Below are 21,894 nucleotides of genomic sequence, written 5' to 3' on the forward strand. Positions count from 1 at the left end.
GAGCAGCTACTCAAAGCCACACATCATGCCGGTAAATGCCAAACGACACCTCACTTCGTATAAGGAGGGTAAACTTTGGACGACTGAGCAGTGGAAAAACTTTGTGTGGGGTGATGAAACATGATACACAATGTGGCAATCCGATGGCAGGGTGTGGGTATGGCAAATGCCAGGTGAATGTTATCTGCCAGCGTGTGTAGTGCCATCAGTAAAATTCGGAGGTGGTGGTGTTATGGTGTGGTCATGTTTTTCATGGAGGGGGCCTTGCACCCCTTGTTTTTTGCATGGCACTATCACAGCACAGGCCTACATTGATATTTTAAGCACCTTCTTGCTTCCCACTATCTAAGGGCAATTCGGGGATGGCGATTGCATCTATCAACATGATCGAGCACCTGTTCATAACGCATGGCCTGTGGCGGAGTGGTTACACAACAATAACATCCCTGTAATGGACTGGCCTGCACAGAGTCCTGACCTGAATCCTACAGCACACCTTTGGGGTGTTTTGGAATGCCGACTTCATGCCAGGCCTCACTGACCGACACCGATACCTCGCCTCAGTGCAGCACTGTATGAAGAATGGGCTGCCATTCCCCAAGAAACCTTCCAGCACCTGATTGAACGTATCCCTGCTGTCATCAATGCTAAGGGTGAGCCAGCATTACTGATGGAGTGTGCCACAAACTTTTAAGTCATTTTCAGCCAGGTGTACAGATACATTTGATCACATAGTGTAAACCACATCCTATATAATTACACTTGTCACAGGTGTTTTATAATGTAGTTCAGTAATAAAATCTATACCTTACAAAAAATCATGTGCATTTGTAATCAAAGTCTTCTGAACTCAATAGCATTTCTAGCTGAGTACAAACATCATTTGTAACAAAAGCAAATGATCATGAAAAACTATACAGGTAGCAGTCCGAACTTAGTACTTCAAGTTCTGGCTATCAGCTAGTAGAATAGTTCAAAATGATTTCAAAATGCAATGCGATCATCGAAATACTCACATCTTGCGTAACAGAGTGCATGAGACCACTGTAAGGAATGTTTGCATTAAACCTCTCGACTATCTCTGAAAACGTTCTTCCACCTGGAGGTTGCTGCAGAAATTTCAGATGGCTTGACTCCGTCTGAAATAACAGGTATATTAAGACACCGAAAGTATCAATAGCTAACATTTTCATATATATATAAAAATGATGTCCAAGCAGAGCAGTTGCGGCATGGTGTGGAGTTAGGAAATGTGTGTACATCTTGAGGTTGCGTCAACACAGGAGGAGCTCCAGTTGTGAAACAGGAGAGGGTCAGTTTTGCCATCTCTGGCATCTAACAGCAGCAATGGCAAGTGTCATTCCATAACACCGATGACTTCATACTTCAATCCGCAGTCTGAGTAATCTTACCATTTTACACAAAAAGATGAGTTCACAAAATGTTAGTGTATCTTAAGACACTGAATACTTTCATAAAGCGTAATTTACACATGCAGTACATGTCTTACCACATCAAAGAATATGGAGATGGAAAATGTAAGGACCTGAGGCCATGCAAGAGGTTTTAAAACTTAAGGATGTCCTCTTACGAGAAGGAAGTAGAAAAGAAGAAAAATCACTGACTGTGCTGCGCAGATGAGCTTCAGAACTTTATTACTCTAGCAAAGTCTTACAGCCTTTCATGGATGGTAATTTAATACCAAAAATTTGGTGGTTGAAGCTGAACTTCACATCCACTTGAGCTAGAACAGTTTCAACATCTTTGTAAGGAGTTTATTGCATATTCTTTAGCACTGTATAAAAATAGTGAGGTGAAATTCTTAGCATCACTGAAGAAAATGTAGAAAATTTGAGTTTCTCATGGAATTTATCAGTTTGTGTGTCTACAGACAAAGTGCCAGTAATGTTGGGATAAATATCAGGATCCATAGCACAAGTGAATGGGAAAATGAAATAGCTTCTAGAATCAAATCCATGCTGATCTGTGGCTTGAAGCAATTGATCTGCAGTACAACTGGGGATATAAAATCAGTCTAGATTTCTCCAAGCATTTTCCCTTGGGACTCACTTTCTCTTTTACACAAGTCTCCACACGTCTCCTCACTCCATTCCCTCCAGGAACACAGTCACATTACAGTCTGATTCAGTGACTACTCGACAGGTGAATCTCACATTAGTAGCGGAAGTTAACATAGTCAGTGATCATAGCAGAAAATTACACAATTACATCCTACAGTTAAATCAAAAGGACATAGTTAATAACGTATGTAGATCAGTAAATCTCAATCAAACTAGAAAGCACAGATGGCTCCTGTATTACATAGTCCCATAGATGTTTTTTCAGTGAGATCAGGAATTATAAAGACTGCTTGTACGCTAAAGATTAAGCCATGCAATCCATTGTATACAAGACCATAACTAATATCTGTTTCTAAAAAAATGTTAGTTCTAAACAAAACTGACAGGATGATTAACTGGAGTATTATTGAATTTTCTGATAGTTGCTAACCGAAACAAAATGGAACTGCGAGACTAGTACTAGATGCAAGAGGTGTTAATAAAATAATTGAACCTGAAAGAGATCACCTGTAACACAAGAAATGTTAACCGAAACAGGGGCAAGATACATCAGCATAATGGATCTCATTACTGGACACTGGCATATATAACATCATGAAGACTATAAAAAGTACACAGCTTTTCTATTTGAAGGATGATGAGGCTTCAGGTATTACCTTTTGGACTGAATGTTTCTGTGTCAGAGTTATAAGAATCTTAGGCTGGGAAAAGCATAAGAGAGAAGATTTTAATTTACGTTGATGACACTGCAGTTATATCTACCACATGGAACGAACACTTACAAACACTAAATGAATTTTTAAATAGACTAAGATCACAGGGAATTATGATTAAGCTATCAAAATCACAGCCTGGTTGGGATGAGGTGAAATTTTTGGGACACACAGTGGGTACAACAGGAATCAAACTGGATCCACACATAGACTACATGCTATTAAACTTTGTCCAGAACCTTCAAACTGATAACTTTGTACCAGATGCCTTATCAGAATTACCTGTTGGCTTACAATCAAACCAGTGTGTAAAGAACAGAGAAACATTTGTGATATATTTCTTGAAAATTAATAACAAAAAAGATATTCAAATGCTCAGCCATATGTTAACAACTCTACAGCAGCAAGACAATAGTTAAAATAGACACATTCAAGGTATACAACAAAACATCTCAAATCAGGATGCAAATTGGAAGATACACAAAGGAATTTTGTTTCACAGGAACAACAAAACAAGTAAATGGTTACTATGCATCCCTAAAGACACCATAAAATAACTTACTTGGTATGTACACTTAGGTTACGCACACTTTGGACCAAAGAAATGTATCACATGAAAGAAAAAGTACTGCTACTTTAAAAACATGAATCAACTGGTGAAGACAATATTACACTACTGTGAGATATTTCAAAAGGTAAAAATAAATACTTCAGGAGCACACACATTGCTGTATTCCATTATTCCATGAGAAATTTGGCAGTTAGAGGCACCGGATTTCTTTGGCCCAGTGCCTAGAGGCTAGGGAGGAATGAGATAGATCCTGGCCATTTTAGAATGTTGGTCAAAGTTGATAGAGTTGTACCCTCTAAGAAAAGCTACAATTAAAAGTGTAGTCAATAATTTACGAGATCACTATTTTAAACACGTTGGTACACCTAAGAACCAGTTAACAAACGATGGGAGCTAGTTTACATCCAAGGGCTTCAAAGAGTGTTTGGCATGGGAGAATGCGAACCACATTTTGATTTCACACTACCAGCCACAAAGTAATCTGTCGAAAAGGGTTATGCATTAACTGGGAGATTTGCTCCAAACTTACTGTGTGACTAGTTGGACAGAAATAGTGAGTGAATTGGAATTCATGATGAATGAATTGCTATAGTCAGTCAAAAGTATCATCAGTAGACATAACAGGACAACAAGTAGGAGGGGAACACTTCTTGAAATAGGTAAAGTGGTCAGAAAAACTCTGCCCTACAGCCAACATCAACAAAGAGTATTAGAGAAGAGATGAATCGAGAAGCTGAGACACAGAAAAAGAGATGGGAAAAAGGCACCCCTTCATTGTACAGAGTGGGAGGTGTAATGTTGGTTAAAAGTCACAAGAGAAGTGACAAGTGTGGAAAGATAACGAGCAAGTTTTAAGCACTGTGTAAGGGTCCATTCACGATAACCACATGTAAAGGTGTGATATAAACCAACCCAACAACCAGCAAAGGAAAGGGCATTACAAACATTCACAGGGTGTAACAAGCTTATTAGGCAGTCTCTAACAAATTAAATAATTCAAATGGCTCTGAGCACTATGGGACTCAACTGTTGTGGTCATCAGTCCCCTAGAACTTAGAACTACTTAAACTTAACTAACCTAAGGACATCACGTACACCCATGCCTGAGGCAGGATTCAAACCCACGACCGTAGCAACAGCGCGGCTCCGGACTGGAGTGCCTAGAACCGCACGGCCACCGCGGCCGGCAATTAAATAATTCAGAAATAGTACATAGTTAGTTCTCAGCAGGGTTGATATAATTACAATAACCCATCGTTTGTAACAGTGTGGAAGAGGTAAGATTAATGTATGCTAACATTATTAAGGTATTAAATCTACTCACCGAGCAGCGGCAAAACATGCACATAAAAGACCATTATAATTGGCAAGCTTTCAGAGCCAGTGGCTCCTTCTTCAGGCAGAAGGGTTGAAGGGGGAGAAAGAAGGGTGAAGGGAAAGGACTGGAGAGGTCTAGGAAAAGGGGTAGAGTTTTGGAAAGTCACCCAGAAGCATGCGTCAGGGAGACTTACCGTATGGGGTGAGAAGGAAAGACAGACTGTTGCAGACTGTATTGGATGAGATTTGAAAACCTGAGAGCTTAAAGGAGGAAGACAGGGTAATATGCAAGACAGAGATTACTACTAAAACATCGTGCACAAGTCAATAACAGTGAGAAACTAAGTGCATTGTACGTAATGCAGGTAGGAGGGGGCGGTGAAAAATAGAAGGGAAAGACAATGAAAGATGTAGAAGACTAATACTGAGTGAAGCAAAGAGTAGCTGAGATGGAAGAAATTAACGTAAACTAAGGCCAGGTTGGTGGCAACAACCAGTACTCCTCTTTGCTTCAGTCCGTTTTAGTTTTCTACATCTTTCACTGTCTTTCCCATCTATTTTTCACCACCCCCTCCCACCTCTGTTACATACAATGCACTTAACTTCTCACTATTATTAACTCGTGCACAATGTTTCAGTAGTAATCTCTGTCTTGCATATTACCCTGTCTTCCACCTTTAAGCTCTCAGGTTTTAAAATCTTGTCCGATGCAGTCCCCAAAAATGAGTCTTTATTTCTCATCCCATATGGTAAGTCGCTCCTGACCCGCAATTCTGGGTAACTTTCCCAAAATCTACCCCTTTTCATAGACCTCTCCAATCCTTTTCCTTCACCCTTCTTCTTTCCCCTTCAACCCTTCAGCCTGAAGAAGGAGCCACTGGCTCCGAAAACTTGCCAATCACAACCGTCTTTTGTGTGTGTCTCCTGCCGTTGCTTCGTGAGTAGATTTTTTATCTATCCAATTAAATAATTTTATCAATAATTTATTGTTTTCATTGTTTTATTATGGTATTAGTAACAAGATGTATGTTGTTTCGTGTGCCTTCACTGAAGGATGGCAACAGAAAGGTGATTACATTATGAGTGATGCTGTTGAGAATGTTAGAATTTGACTTGACATGAGACATTAAGTTGGGCAGTGAACCAATAAAAAAAAATTTAAAAAAAAAAATGTTCCTATAAGGGTTTCCACACTGATAAAAGGTATTTGATATTGTTGCATGTATTCAGTGAGTTAAGTAGCAGCTGAAAGATCAGGAGCCTTTTCTCAATTATGAGGTTGTTATGCATGTTTTAGGTACACCCAAGATGGATATTAAAATGAAAGAGATGTAGGATATCTACACTGGTATTAATACTGATAACATTATGATTAAGCAGAAATTAAACCTTTCCTCAGTTCCTCCACTTATAACCGTGCACGCGCGCACGCACGTGTGTGTGTGTGTGTGTGTGTGTGTGTGTGTGTGTGTGTGGATCTGATGAGAACCCAACTGCGAGGTCATCAGCCCCCTAACACTTATGAAAACAAATGAATGTGGAGATGAACTAAAAGTGTTGTAGATGCATACACTCAAAATAACCACATAGTCACTCTGTATCACATGCACTCTCACATGCACTGAAACCAATTAGGAGGGAAGAAACCTAATCAAGAAATGAAAACACAGAGAAAACAAAACACAGAAGAATTAAAAGAAAAGCACAGGGAAATGTGACTGGCTGACTACTTACAAAAAAACTAGGGTGAGCCAGCCACCCTTTGACACATTAAGAACATTCCCTGAAATCTTGTTAAAATGCTGGACAATTCACAAAACTTTAAAACCCTAACCACATTCATTTGACCTTTACATAAAATATATGGCAGATCCGCTGGCAGATCCACCGCAGTCCGCTGGTCAGCAAATAAAATGCAGTCCAATAAAATGTGGCACACCGTGATCTGCACGCCACAAGCACCACACACTGGAGGGTCCTCTCACCAGAGTAAGAATCCATGTGTCATAGGGCTGCGGCGTATGTGAAGACAAGTAAGAAGGACCTCATCACACTGACTGGACTGGAAGGGAGTACTCCACGGCCGAGTTGTGGGCTTGATGATATGGAGCTTGTTATCTGTCACTGCCAGCCACTTGTCTTCCCATCAACACATGACTTTGTATCTCAACAGTGAGATGATAGCTTGCAGGGGGGCTAGCACACTGAAATATCAGAGGATCACAGCACCTCCTTGGCTGCTCGATCTCCCCTTTCATTCCCTGCATCCCTGCAATTCCGATGTGCCCAGGTGCCCAGCAGAAAGACACCTCCTTTCCCAGTAGTTGTAGGAGGGCATCCTGGATATTCTAGGTTACTGTATCTGCTGGGTACAAACAGCAGAGTAAAGGGCACTCAGAGAATCTGAGCAGACGAAAAATCTAACACCGGGAGAATGGCTCATCTGCACCAGTGCTCACAAGATCGCATATAATTGTGCATCGAAGACGATAAATTATGGAGGCAGTCTGACCTTGAGGCCATGATCCAGGAAAATGACAGCAACCAACACAGTCCTCTGCTTAAACCCATCCTTAAAAACAACTGCATGGTTGTGGTACTCAGATAAAATATCCGAGAATATTGCTTTAAACACTGAAACAGGAGTGCTCTCTCTCCTGTGCTGTACCAAATCTAAAATCACTCTGGGTCTCTCCAGTAACCAGGGCAGCTGACAGTTAAAACCCTGGATTTGCGGTCATACTGGTTCCACACCGAGTGACTCCAGCACACATGCTGCACGCGGACCCCAAATGGCATTGTGGCTCAGGGACAGTTCGAAAAAAGGTGTTCCAGAGGTGGACGAGCAACAGTATGGTGTGCAGGTGAAGTTGGAGCTGCAAGGAACTTACACACCGGAAGCACCATGAGGAGCTGGCACTAAATGGTAAGTGGCAGCTCCCCCATCTCAGCACAGATGCTAGGTATGGGATTGGTCCGATAAGCACCCGTGGTCAGCCGAATCCCTTCATGACGGACAGCATCAATGATCCACAAGTAAAAGGGCTTTGCTGACCCATACACCTGGCAACCACAGTCCAGTCGGGAACGCATAAAAGCCCGATAAAACTCAAGAGGGCGCACCCTGTCTGGTCCCCAAGACCTGTGGCTAAGGCACTTGATGATTATCAATGCCTTCAGAGCTCTGGCTTTCGGGTCTCACAAGTGTGGTAACCATGACAATCATGAGTCAAAAATGAGGCCCAGAAACTGCACTGCATGTCTAAAATGTAGGATGGTATCCCCCATATTCAAAGCACGCAAATTAAAAAGACAAGAGCTATTAAAAACACCACACACACACACTCACTCACTCACTCACTCACTCACTCACTCACTCACTCACTCATCTGCAGAAAACTGGAAAAACACCTTTGCAGCCCACTCCTCTACTGACAGCTCACCATTGCGACACTAGAGAAGGAACAGAAAATAGCAAAATCGACTACAAATAAGGAGCACTGTAAAGGACTTCTTACTGTAGATGTGATACTGTTGATGGCTATGGCAAAGAGGGTAACACTTAAAACACTGCCCTGAAGAACACCATTCTCCTGCTTAGATCAATCAGACAGTGTGTCATCAACTCAGGTCTTAAAAAACTGCTGAGACAGGAAAGACTGTATGAAGATCGGGAGGTGACTACAAAAGCCCCATAGATGCAGTTGTGCAAGAAGACAGTGTCTCCAAGTAGTATCGTATGCCTTACTTACATCTAAGAGTAAGTCGATACTGCGATGCCTATGGAGGAAAGCCTGCTGAATAGCCGCCTCTAGGAGGATCAGATTATCGACAGTGGACCGAAATCTTCGGAATCCACACTCAGGGCAGCTAAGGAGTTGCCTGGTATCTAACAACCGGACCAGACGATTGTTAACCACTCGCTCCAGGCTCTTTCCTACACAGCTCATTAAGACAATACTCCAATAAACTACTGTGCAGTTCTTTCTGGTTTTTGGTCATGACCAAGTGCAGTGTCACGGATCTCGGTCAGTGCCAATTTGAGCTCCCACATGGAGAAAGGGGAGTTGTAGGCTCCATAACTGTTCGTCTTCGGGTCATAGATGTCCCAGTCAAAACTATAGCACACAAAGACAGAGAGGAGTTACAAAATGACCATACATCAGTCCCAATTGATATAAGAGAAGATGGCTAAAAACAGGCATGTGGAGAAAGGGCTAAAAAAGACACCATACAGAAACAGAGATCCAAAACTAAAAATTAAATGGCCTTCACCATATTGCTTTGGCGGATAAAAGTAAAACGCAGTCAACAGCCCATGAATCATTTTCTAAAACTTAGACAGCAAACCCAAATGGGAACGTTAAAGGTTACAAAATGGTATTCTGCCAGGAGGTGGCAAACAGTCAAAAGGTGGGCGTAATGTGTACAATGTGGTGGGGTAGCACCACTTATCAAGTGAGAGGCTAAGAAGGCAGTGCCCAGTACACAGCCTAGTTAAAATGACCTACTCCTAGTGGGAGGGCCAAGAGGAGGTTGTCCAAGCCACTGGAAGAGGCTTAATAAGCTGGAGCTTATTCCCGTAAAGGGGGGACCATTGGCGATGCCAAAGGGACACCACCTCCTGACAGATGGCAACACAGAGATCATCAGAGGGAATATAGGAACTAGCGGGCTGAAGTACAAGGACTGCAGCATCGACAACAGTGTCAGCAGCCTCGTTTCCTGGCAGACCGACGTGAACAGGAACCCACAGAAATAACACACTGGCTTTACCAAGAGCGAGCAGGTGATAGTTTTCCTGGACAAGCTTCTCTAAGGGATGGGCGGTGTACAGTGCACATAGACTTTGAAGGGCACTGAGTGAGTCTGAGCAGAGGACACAATTGAAAAGTCTGTGTCACCGGATGTACTCCATGGTCTGATACAGGGCGAAGAGCTCAGGTGTATATACTGAGCGATGTGTCGGAAGCCAATATCAAAAGATATGGGTGCCAACGACGAAGGCACATGTGACCCCATAGTCAGTCTGAGACCCAACAGTGTGTACAAAGGTTCTATCGTGAAGTTCCATGCAAAGGCCGTGAAACTGAAAGCGATAGAGTGAGGCTGGAGTAGTGTCCTTAGGAAACGAATTAAGGCCAAGGTTAACATGGGCCACATCAGGAAGCCAAGGTGGTGAATAGTTCACACACACACACACACACACACACACACACACACACACACACACACACACACACACACCGGGAAAGTTGCAGGTAGTGTGAAGTTAAGCCACTGTAGCAAGTGCCGAAAGCAGACTCCAGGAGGTAACAGAGGAGAGGGACGCGCCGCATACCGGTGATCAAAGGAATCATCGAAGAAGAAGGCATAGGATGGATGGCCACACGTGGCAGACAAACAGCATGCATACCTGCTGAGGAGAAAGTCACGGTGGTAGCACAGTGGTAGTTCAGAAGCTTCAGCATACAGACACTCAACTGGGCTTGTGCAAAAGGGCGCCAGTGGCCAAACGGATGCCACGATGGTAGATAGTCTTGAGATGGCGTAAGAGGGATGGACGTGCAGACGTATAAAAAAAGCACCCATAGTCGAGTTTTGAACGGACACCGGACCGGTACAAACGGAGGAGGGTGGTTCGATTGGCACCCCAGGAAGTGCCATAAAGGACACACATACAGGAATCGCATACAGCAAGCTGCCAGGTAAGACACATGGAAGGACCAAGAGAGTTTCCTATAGAGCATGAGCTCCAGAAATTTTGTAGTATCAACAAACGGAAGTTCAACAGGCTCAAGATGTAAACATGGTGGGAGAAACCAATCGCACTGCCAGAAATTCATACAGACGGTTTTGTCAGTTGAAAAGCGAAAACCATTGTCAATGCTCCAGGAGTAAAGGCAATCAAGACAGCACAGAAGATGCCGCTCAGTGAGACATTCTGTGGAGAACTGCAATAGATGGCAAAATTGTCAACAAAAAGGGAGCTGGAGATGCCCGGCAAGAGACACGGGCCATTATGGAGTTAATGGCAATAGCAAAGAGGGCAACAGTCAAGTCGGAACCCTGAGCCACACTGTTTTCCTGGATAAATAAGTCCCACGACGGAAAACCCACACGCACCTTGAGAACTCTGTCTTTTAAAAATTCCTGAAGGAAACGGGCAGGCGGCCACGGAAGCCCCACCAGCACTCCAGTAGGTGTCGCAGGCCTTCTCCAAATCAAAAACCATTAATGACATGGGTAGATAAAGTGACGAGAAGGTCAACTGCAGAAAGGCGGGCTCGAAATCCTTACTGTGCAGTGGTTAGTAAATTGCGGGACTCCAGTCACCATACCAGCTGGGCATGAATCCTATATTCCATCACCTTGCAAGCACAATTGGTGAGAGATGGGGCAGTAGCTAGAAGGAAGGTGTTTGTCCTTACCAGGCTTAGGTGTGGGTATGGGAGTGGCTTCACGCCAAAGGCTGTGAAACATCCCTCTGCCCAGATGCAGTTGTAAATGTTAAGCAGAAAGTGCTTGCCCACAAGAGAAAGAAGCTGCAACTTCTGAATGTGGATGGCATTTGGCCCTGGGGCAGAGGATCGGGATGAACTGAGAGCATGATCTAGCTCCCTCATAGTAAAGGTGGCATTGTAGCACTCTCAATTTGGAGAAGAGAAGGGTATCGCCCAAGCCGCCTCCACTCGTTTCCAATAGAGGATAGTGAGAAGAGCCTGAAATGTCCGCAAAATGGTGGCCCAAGTTGTTGGAGATAGCAATAGGGTCCATGATGACATCGTCTGCTACTGTCAGGCTGGAAGTTGGGGAATGGATTTTGGTCCCAGAGAGCAGTCAGAGGTTGGCGCACACGACAGAGGAACGGGTGGAACTGTTAAAGGAACTAGTGAATGAAATCCAGCTAGCTCTTTTGACATCCCGAAGAACAAGATGACACTTTGCACACATCTGTTTAAAATGAATGCACTTTGCCTGCATAGGAAGGCCATTAAAAACACGGAGTGCACAGCTCCGTGCGCGAATTGCATCGCGGCATGCCTCAGTCCACCAAGAAATTGGGACACGACATAGTAAAGAGGAAGTGCGAGGAATGGAACATTCTGCAGCAGTAAGGACAACATCTTTGAGATATTCCACCCGCTCATCACAACTGGGGAAATCTTGTTCTTCGAAGGTCACCAGGGAGGAGTAAAGCTGTCAGACAGCCCTATTAAGCTGCCATTTGGGTGTGCAGGTAGGTGTGGTAGGAGTCAGCAAACAGATAGCACACAGGGACTTGTCACTCGAGTAAGTGTCAGAAAGAACTGATCACTAAAGAAGATGGGCATGCTGGGCAGCGCACAAGGATAGGTCCAAATGGGAATAGGTGTGCAAGGAGCCGGAAAGGAAAGTAGGTGCTCCAGTTTTAAGGCAAAGGAGGTTAAGTTGGTTAAGACGTTCAGCCAACAAAAGGCACCTCTCTGACAGGTCCTGTGACAACCCCAAACGGGATGATGTGCATTGAAGTCACCAGCTAGCAAAAATGTGGGGAGGTGGCTGCCCATAAGTTGAAGGAAGTCTGCCCTGGTAACATCGAATGATGAAAGAGCAAAAATGGTACAGAGGGAAAAGGCAGGTGGAGAAGGAAAAGGCGAGCTGCAATAGCTTGAAGATGGGAAGTCAGGGAGATGGGTTGACTATGAATGTCGTACCGTATAAGCATCATTTTGCCCCCGTTAGATGGAATGCCGACCTCAGAGGGAAGGTGAAACCAAACCAGGAAAAATGTGAAAGCTCAAAGTGGTCATGAGGAGGCAACTTCGTTTCCTGAAGAAACAGTGCTTGGGTAGCTCAGTTGGTAGAACACTTGCTCACGAAAGGCAAAGATCCCAAGTTTGAGTCTCAGTCTGGCACACAGTTTTAATCTGCCAGGAAGTTTCACTGTGACACCTCCCTTTGGCCCTTTCTCAGATATGTCATCTTTGTCATATAACATATACCCCTGTAGCACAGGAACATCTGTATCTTTAAAATGCATTTATTTTGAATAGAAACACAAGGGACATGCCTGTGCTAGGAGTTTCAGTTCCTCCAAGAGTCCTGAACCCATTCGTATTCCACTGCAGTACGGGAGCCATGTCATTGGTGCGGTTTTAATTTACCCCTATCTTTGCACCAGGGAGGTGGAGAACTTTAAGAGTGAGGGGGAGTCTAGGGGCTGCCTGGATCCAAGGCATCTAACTCCATGATGATCTCCTCATCAGTCAGATGGGAAAGAATGACATCTGACAGTGCTCAGGACAGCTTTTGACCCAAACGTCTTGAGGCTTTCCCTGCACCCTATCCCTTCAAGATGAGGGGGAAAGGGGGTGTTAAGAGGCACTCTGCTTTTCTTGTACCTTCTGGATGCTCGCTGTGGAAATGCTGGTCTTTCCTGGTGCAGCTGCCTGGATTCCTTTGTCCTTACTCTTTTTCCCTTGACATGTACACATGCACTTACAGGTGCTTGTGGTGGATACAGGCACAACAGGTTTCATCTGTGTCTAAGCGTCCACCTTGGGAACAGGTTTCTGCACCATGGAAGAATATGAGGTGGCAAAGACAGAGGGTTTCGTTGCCTTGTAGTATTTTTTGGCTTCAGCATAGGGGATCTGCTTGGTCACTTTTATCTCCTGTACTTTGCATTCTTCAGCAAAAACAGGGCAGTCTCAGCTCCAGACTGGGTGTTTCCCAGAGCAGTTGATGCAGATCGCGGGAGACAGGCAGTAAGTTCCAGTGTCGTGAGCAGCTTTTCTGCAGTTCCTGCAGATCACTTCACCTTCACAAATCATGGCTGTATGGCCGAAATGCTGGCATTTGTAGCACCGCATAGTGTTTGGAATATAAGGCCGAACATTAAGTCAAAGGAAACCCGCCATAAAATGTTTGGGCAGTGTTAAAGATGTGATGTGACAATGAAATTGGCAGTCTCTTCAGTTGCTGCATTACTCCTGCATGTTCGTTGCTCCACATCGACTATTCCCTGGGATGCCCATTCTTGCTTCAGTTCTGCTATGTGCATGTCCATGGTATCTCAGCATGTGACAATGCCCTTACTGGAGTTGAGAGGTGTGCATCTCAATAATGATATCATAGTCACCAAGTTTATGTGCTTTCTTAAGAAGTTCTACTTGTTTTGACCTGTTAGTTTCAACCAACAATGAGCCATTACACAATCATTTTATAGATTTTAATGCTCCAGCAAGGCCTTCTAAAGCCTTATTGATATAGAAGGGGGACACTTTTTCAAATGTCTCCTCCTTCCTCTTTATCACAAGAAACACATCATTATTCATGACTTCATGGGCCCTGTTACTGGAATCCATAGTATTCTTGTTATCAGGAGGACTAGCCTCTCTCATTCTTTTGGATGAACGGATGTGAGTACTCCCAGGCAGTACTCCCTTCCCACTGGGAGGAGAAGAAGATTTCAAGGGTTCCTTCTGGTCTCACGAGCACCTAGGGGAAGATTCTAATATTTGTTTAATGGGTTTACTAATGATAATTATTGTGACCACTGTACAATGTAATAGAAGTATTTCAAGTGATACACTGACTGATCAGTTTAGGTTATAAAGGTACAAATGTTTCAGACAACAGCTACAGCAGTTTATTACTCCTGTAAGGTGTAAAAAAGTAAAATACACAAATAACTAATATGCTGACAGATCATCTTTGAAGAAAGACTGAAAACAGTTAAAGGAGGAACCCAAGGTGTTTGTAACTTCAGTAATTGTTTAACAATATTGTACAAATATCTCTTTTGTGTATGTATGTTTGTTTTTCTTTTTTATTTCCTTTTTTGCTTGTTCATTTATATGGGGGTAGCATATGTAAGGGTACAAAGTCTCCCTTATGAATGTTGATTTTATATCCATGTTGTGTAGCTTCAAATAAATGAACAAGCACAATGAGTTGAGAATTAGCATGTTCTTTTTTAAGTAGATAATTATCTTTATTTTCAGAATTGTTTCATTTTTGTACTCTGGGGTTGTTGTATTCCTGTCTGAGGAATTCCTTTCCAGCTACTTGCAGCGCCAAGGACAGTCAGGCTGCCCATCATGTCATCTCAAGTAGCAGCAAAGAGACTCCAGGCCGTGCACAGCTCCCAAAGAATACCGAAGACTGGAATGTAGAGCACACAAGAATGTCAATGGGATATTTGTTTGTTTCTAGAGTGAGAACAAGACTGGTCAGTCCTGTTTGTCTGTATCCATCAATGTTTATGAAGTTATAATAAATTGTTATTCTGTATGCGAGGAATGGTGCTACTCCTTTAGACCAGTAATGTGATACAACCCTCCCCCCCCCCCTCCCCCCGGTAGAAGAGGATCAGCTGAAATGGATGGGAGAACAGATGTTGAGATTGTGAAGAAATGCAGGTAGTGTGTCTTGGCCCTAAGTCTAGATCATTAAGATACCATCAATGAACTTGAACCAGACTATGGACTGGGAGTACAGGGTAGCAAGGAAGGCCAGGTTTTGGGCACTTGGTTGAAGGTGTTGGTCAACAAGAGTAAAAATTCTTTCAGTGGAAGCAAAATAGCCAACTACAATGAGACATGCAGGATTGTTGGGTTTGTGGATTTTGGGGAGCATGTAGAAAGTGAGTGGGTTGGGTGTTGTTGGGGTAAGGTGAGACACGAATGGAAAGGGCCTATGGATTTAAGAAGGGATTGGAGGTTATGTTGGACATCTGGGATGGGATCACTATGGCAGAGCTTGGAGTTGGAGGAGTCAGAGCTTTCTGCCAGGTAGTCACTACAGTAGTGGTGGAGCCTTTAGCCATAGGGAGGATGATTAGGTCAGGATCTGTTCTCTGGTTGTGTATGGCTGTCCTTTCTTAGGAAGGGACTGTGGAAGGATAGTGAGACCAAGTTGGATGCAAGGAATTCCTGGAAAGCGAACAGAGGTAGAGGTGTGTGTGTGTGTGTGTGTGTGTGTGTGTGTGTGTGTGTGTGTGTGTGTGTGTGTGTGTGTGTGTGTGTCGGAGGGAGAAGGAGGGAGGGGGGGAGAGAGAGAGAGAGAGACAGAGAGAGACAGAGAGAGAGAGAGAGAGAGAGAGAGAGAGAGTGCGCAGGGGGGGGGGGGGGGCAGTGTACAGCTGGATGGTGGTATGAAACTGGGAGAGGCAAGATTCAGTGCTGGAATTAGGCAAACTTCGGTTGGAATGATTGACAGTAAAGAAGTGTTCCACTGTCGGGATCATGAGAAGAACAGTAGGTCTTTGACAAATACAACATGGTTAAGCTTGTGTGTGGGGCTGTAGCTGAGACTTTCGGATAGGAATGAAAATTTTATGGGACTGATGCTTTTTGTTGAAAGGTTAACAAGTGTTTCGAGTTTGCCTGGGATCTGGGTTGTGGAGTATTGGGAGGGAGTTTTGGACGATGGGGTAGATTCAAAAACTCAACTAGGCAGGGTCTGTATGCAATGAGGGATTGATGGCTGGGGGGGGGGGGGGGGGGAGGGGGGCAGGGTTCATTGTGAGTAGGATGGGTATTTGTTTTGTTTTGTTTTGTTTTGTTTTGATGTGTTTCAAGGATGTAAAAACAGCTTGAGTGATACGTGCCAATGTCAAAACTGTAAACCACGAGGACAAAGAGAGGAGTTAAAAATGACTACATGGCAATCCCGATCGACAGAAGAGGAGACAGTTAAAGACATGGATGCAGAGAAATGTCCAGAACTAAAAATTAAATGGCCTTCACCATATTGCTATGATGGATAAAAAGTAAAACGCGTCGACAGCTCACATGTTGTTCGCTAAAACATCCAATAACTCAGACGGCAAACCCAAGCGGGAATGTGAACAGTTAAAATTGGCATTCCATCAGGAAATTGCAATGTGCACATAGTGTTGGAGGAGTGCCACTTAACAAATAACGGTGGCTAAAAAGGCAGTGCCCAATACGCATCCTAGTTAAAATGACCACCTCGTAGATAAAGGTTGTCCAAGTCACTGGGAGAGGTTTAATAATCTGGAGCTTGCTCCCGTGAAGGGAGGACCCGAGGTAATGACGAAATGACACCACCTGCTGACAAACGGCACCACAGAGATAATTGGAGGAAATGTAAGAACTAGCAGGCTGAGGTACAAGGACTGCAGCCTTGGCAGCAGTGTCAGCAGCTTCATTTCCTGTCAGATCGACTTGACCAGGAACCCACATAAACATCACAGTGGCTCCGTCAAGAGTGAGTAAGTGATAGTTTTCCTGGACCTGTTGCACTAAGGGATGGGTGGTGTACAGCAAACAGAGCCTTTCAAGGGCAGATAAAATAGAAAAGCCAGTGGTGCTGGATGTACCCGTGGCCTGATACAGGCTGAAGAGCTCCACTGTAAATCCTAAGCAGTGTGCTGGAAGCTAATACCAAAAAACATTGGCGCCAATGGCAAAGGCACACTCAACACCATGGTCAGTCCGAGAGTCATCAGTGTACACAAAGCTACTATAGTGAAGTTCCGTGCAAAGGTCGAGGAAACTGAAGGTGATGGGGCAAGGCTGAAGTAGCGTCCTTAGGAAGCGAAGGTGGTGAAGAGCTCACACCCACTGGGAAAGTTGCAGGTTGCGTGAAGTTAGTCTTCCGGAGCAAGTAACAAAAGCAAACTCCAGGAAGTAACAGAGAAAAGAGATGTGCCCCATACTGGCAAACAAAGGAGTCATCGAAGGAGGCGGCATAGGATGGATGGCTATGCATGGCAGACAAATGGCATGCATACCTGCTGAGGAGAAAGTCACGGGGGTAGGACAGCAGTAGTTCAGCAGATTCTGCATACAGACTCTTAATCATGCTAGTGCAAAAGATGCTAGTGGCCAAATGGATGCCTTTATAGTGGATAGTATTGAGACGGCGTACTAGGGATGGATATGCAGGTCCATAGACGAAGCAGCCCTAGTCTAGTTTTGAAAGGACAAGGGACCAGCACAAACGGAGGAGAGTGGTTCAATCTGCACCTCAGGAAGTACTATTAAGGACATGTAGGACATTGAGGGACTGCATACAGTGGGCTGCCAGGAAAGACACATGGGAGGACCAAGAAAATTAACAGCGTCTGGGCCTGGGGTGGAGGATAAGGATGAAGTGAGAGCATGATCTAGCTTCCTCATAGTGAAGGAGGCATTGTAGCACTCACAATTCGGAAAAGAGAAGGGTATCGCCCAAGCCACCTCTGCTTGCTTCCAATGGAGGAAGGCATGCTGATAGTGGGAAGAACCCGAAATTTCCGCAAAATGGTTGCCCAAGGTGTTGGAGATAACAATAAGGTCCACGATGACATTGTCTGCTACTATTGGGCCAGACATCACGGAAAGGATCTCGGTGACACAGCCATTGCAGGTTGGCCCCCACAATGGCAGAGAAAGTTCAACTGTCAAAAGAACTTGAGAATGATATCCAGCTAGCTTTTTTGCTAAACACGGAATTGCGTCGTGCCGTGCCTTAGTCCACCGAGGGAGTTGGACATGGCACGGTAAGGAGGAAGTGTGATAAATGGAATTTTCTGCAGCAGTAAGGATAACATTTGTAAGATATTCCACCTGATCATCATAACTGGGGAAATCTCGTTTGTCGTAGTTTGCCAGGGAGGAGTAAATCCGGCAGTCGGCCTTGGTAAGCTGCCATTTGCTTGCGCACACAGGTGGAGTAGATGTTAGCACACAGGAATTAGTCACTCGAGTATGTGTCAGAAAGAACGGACCACTCGACACGATGGGCAAGCCGGGTAGTGCAGAAGGATAGGCCTAAATGGGAATCAGTGTGCGCGGAGTCTGAAAGGAACACGGATGCCCCTGTCTCGAGGCAGAAGAGGTTAAGTTGATTAAGGTCAACAAAGAGGGCACCCCTCTGACAGGTTCTGGAAGAACCCCAAAGAGGATGGTGCCCATTAAAGTCACTGAGCAGCAGAAAGGGCTGGGGCAGATGCCCAATACGCTGGAAGAAGTCTGCTCTGCCGGCATCAAATGACGGAGGGATGTAAACGGCACAAAGGGAGAGGGTCAGGTGAGGAAGGAAAGGGTGAACTGCAACAGTTTGGCTGGAGAGACATAGGACATCTTTACGAGAGTACTCCTCCTGTCCTTTGTGGCCTGCAAGTTGGGAAGTTGGGACTCCGCCACATGAGGCAAGAGTTTAACGGCTTGTTGCACAGCTTGATGAGGGGACAGCGGTGCTACCGTGACTCGGGGCGATTTCAAAAACACAGAGTCGAATCTGAGGTCGCACGTCTGCGTGGTCATGTCCTTTGAGGAGCAAAATGGAGCAAGAACAGTACTGTAGGTGTAAGATGGAAGAACACAGGATTTCCGATTAACCAACAACTTGAGAGCTCCTTTGGGAGCGAGCTGAGTTCAAGGTGAACGCGAACCTGAGCCCGGAGCCAAGGGTGCGTCAGTCTCTCACCCACTCAAAAAGTCGTAGGGAGGGTAAAATCAAGTTGCTGAAGTAGGCGACGAAAGCAAACTCCAGGAGGTAACAGGGCAGAGACATACAGCTCGTATCGGCGGTCAAGAGAGTCGTCAAAGGAGGAGAAATATGACGGGTGCTCGGGCTTTGACATCAGTCGACAGGCATACTGACAAAGCAACATATCGCGCCGGTAGTTTAGTGGTAATGCGGCAGCTTTGGCATACAGACTCTCAACAGGGCTGGTGTAGAATGTTCCAGTCGCCAGACGTAACCCCTGATGGTGGATCAAGTTTAGACGGCGTAAGATGGATGGCCGGGCAGAAGAGTAGACAAAGTTCCCATAATCCAGCTTTGATCGGACAATGGACCGATATAAGTGAAGCACGACCATTCGATCTGCTCCCCATGATGTACCACTGAGAACACAGAGGACATTTAGGGAACGGGTACAACGCGCAGGCAAGCAGGACATGTGGAGGCCAGCAAAGTTTCTTGTCAAATGTAAGACCTAAAAATTTTGTTGTCTCAACGAATGGGAGAGCAATGGGACCGAGATGTAAGGATGGTGGAAGAAATTGTTTGTAACGACAGAAGTTCATACAGACCGTTTTCTCACCAGAAAAACGGAAACCGCTAGCGACACACCAGGAATATAGACGGTCTAGACAACACTGAAGACAGCGCTCCAGGAGACATGTTATCTGAGTGCTGCAATAGATCATAAAGTCATCCACGAAAAGGGAGCCTGAAACAGCAGCTGGAAGGCAATCCATTATTGGATTGATAGCTATGGCAAAAAGGGCCACGCTCAAAACGGAGCCCTGGGGCACCCCATTCTCCTGGCGAAAGGCATCTGACAAAACAGAATCCACACGTACCCTGAACATTCGATCCATTAAAAATGCATTAATAAAAAGAGGGAGGCGACCACGAAGGCCCCAAGTGTTCATGGTGCGGAGAATGCCCACCCTCCAACAGGTGTCATAAGCCTTCTCCAAATTGAAGAGAACAGCCACCATCTGGCGCTTACGCAAAAAGTTGTTCATAATGAAGGTCGACAAGGTAACTAGGTGGTCAACAGCAGAGTGGCACCTACGAAAGCCACATTGGACATTGGTAAGGAGGCGTCGAGATTCAAGGAGCCAAACCAATTAAGAATTTACCACGTGCTCCATCACCTTGCAGACACAACTGGTAAGGGAGATGGGGCGATAACTGGAAGGAAGGTGTTTGTCCTTTCCTGGTTTGGGTATGGGAACAACAATTGCTTCACACCAGCGTGTGGGAACATGACCTTCAGTCCAGATGCAATTATAGGTGCGAAGAAGAAAGCCTTTACCTGCAGGAGAAAAGTTCTTCAGTATCTGAATATGGATACCATCAGACCCCGGAGCAGAGGACCGGGATTGGGCGAGTGCACTTTCTTGTTCCCGCTCGGTGAAGGTAGCATTGTAACTTTCACGATTCAAAGACTGGAAAGAAGGTGGCTGTGCCTCCTCTGCTTGTTTTCGGGGAAGGAAGGCAGGGTGGTAATGGTCAGAGCTCGAAACTTCCGCAAAAAAGTGGCCGAAGGCATTTGAGACATCCTCAGGATCCACAAGGACTTCATTTGCTACAGTCAGGCCAGAAATCGGGGAGTGGACCTTGGTGCCAGATAGTCGGTGCAGGCCACCCCCAGACAACCGAAGGAGGAGTAAAACTGTTGAATGAGCTGGTGAAAGCCACCCAGCAAACCTTATTGATTTCTTTGATAACACGATGACATTTTGCACGGAGTCGTTTCTAACTGATACAGTTCGCCATCGTATGATGGCGTTGGAAGGTGCTTGAAGCACGTCGCTGAGCACGAATAGCATTGCTGCATGCTGTAGTCCACCAGGTGACTGGGACTCGACGTGGAGAAGAGGAAGTACGAGGGTTGGGTTGGTTTGGGGGGGATTAAAGGGACCAGACTGCGACGGTCATCGGTCCCTTTTTCCAAAAAAAGTAAAACCACCCAAAGAGAATAAAAAACGAACAACAGGAAAGACGTCACACGACACAGGACAAGAAATACTCCTACAGAGATCAGACGAAACAAATTAAAATCACACAGAGTGTGACAGTGGTTGGCCGACCATAGATAAAAAGGAAAAGCCAACCACCGAGAACACATTAAAAACTCAGCGTAAAATCGTAGGCCAATGGCCAGAATCAACACAAAAGAACAGAACAAACACTCAGAGTAAATAATAAAAACCCCCTGCCCGAATAAAATGGAAAACTAAGTCAGCCATACCAGGGTCATCACATAAGAGGGCAGGGAGCGTATCAGGCAGCGCAAATGTCTGCCTGACCACAGCTAAAAGGGGGCAGGCCAACAAAATGTGGGCCACTGTCAAAGCCGCCCCGCAGCGACATACAGGAGGGTCCTCCCGGCGCAGTAAATAACTGTGTGTCAGGTGGGAGTGGCCAATGCGGAGCCGACAAAGGACGACAGAGTCCCTGCGGTTGGCTCGCAGGGATAACCGCCACACAGTCGTCGTGGTGGTTGTTGGGATGTTTAAGGGGGACTAAACAGCGAAGGTCATCAGTCCCCCATTCCAAAATCAGGCGAGCCGAAAATCTACGGAGCAGGTAAAAACCAAAGGGGGAGGAGACGTCCCCCCAGGCGCTAAAAGAACACAAATGGAGCAACAAACATTACAGACAAGAACAGGACAGAGGAACACCAGACAGAAAGAAACAGAAGAAAGGAAGACGGCCGGAGACTGGTTGACTGACCATGAGAACAAAAAAGGGA

General features: G+C 45.1%; 1 protein-coding gene across 1 annotated transcript in view; it reads right to left on the minus strand.

Moving 5' to 3' along the window:
* The window catches only part of LOC126190780 (dnaJ homolog subfamily C member 13), a 362,669-nt gene that overhangs the window by 265,347 nt on the left and 75,428 nt on the right, over positions 1-21,894 (minus strand). The window contains exon 7 of the mRNA XM_049931321.1: positions 1,017-1,139. Within this exon, the coding sequence (XP_049787278.1) occupies positions 1,017-1,139 (123 nt within the window). The remainder of the gene's footprint in view (positions 1-1,016; positions 1,140-21,894) is intronic.

The sequence above is a fragment of the Schistocerca cancellata genome, chromosome 6 (genome assembly GCF_023864275.1).
Source record: "Schistocerca cancellata isolate TAMUIC-IGC-003103 chromosome 6, iqSchCanc2.1, whole genome shotgun sequence".
NCBI lineage: Eukaryota > Metazoa > Arthropoda > Insecta > Orthoptera > Acrididae > Schistocerca > Schistocerca cancellata.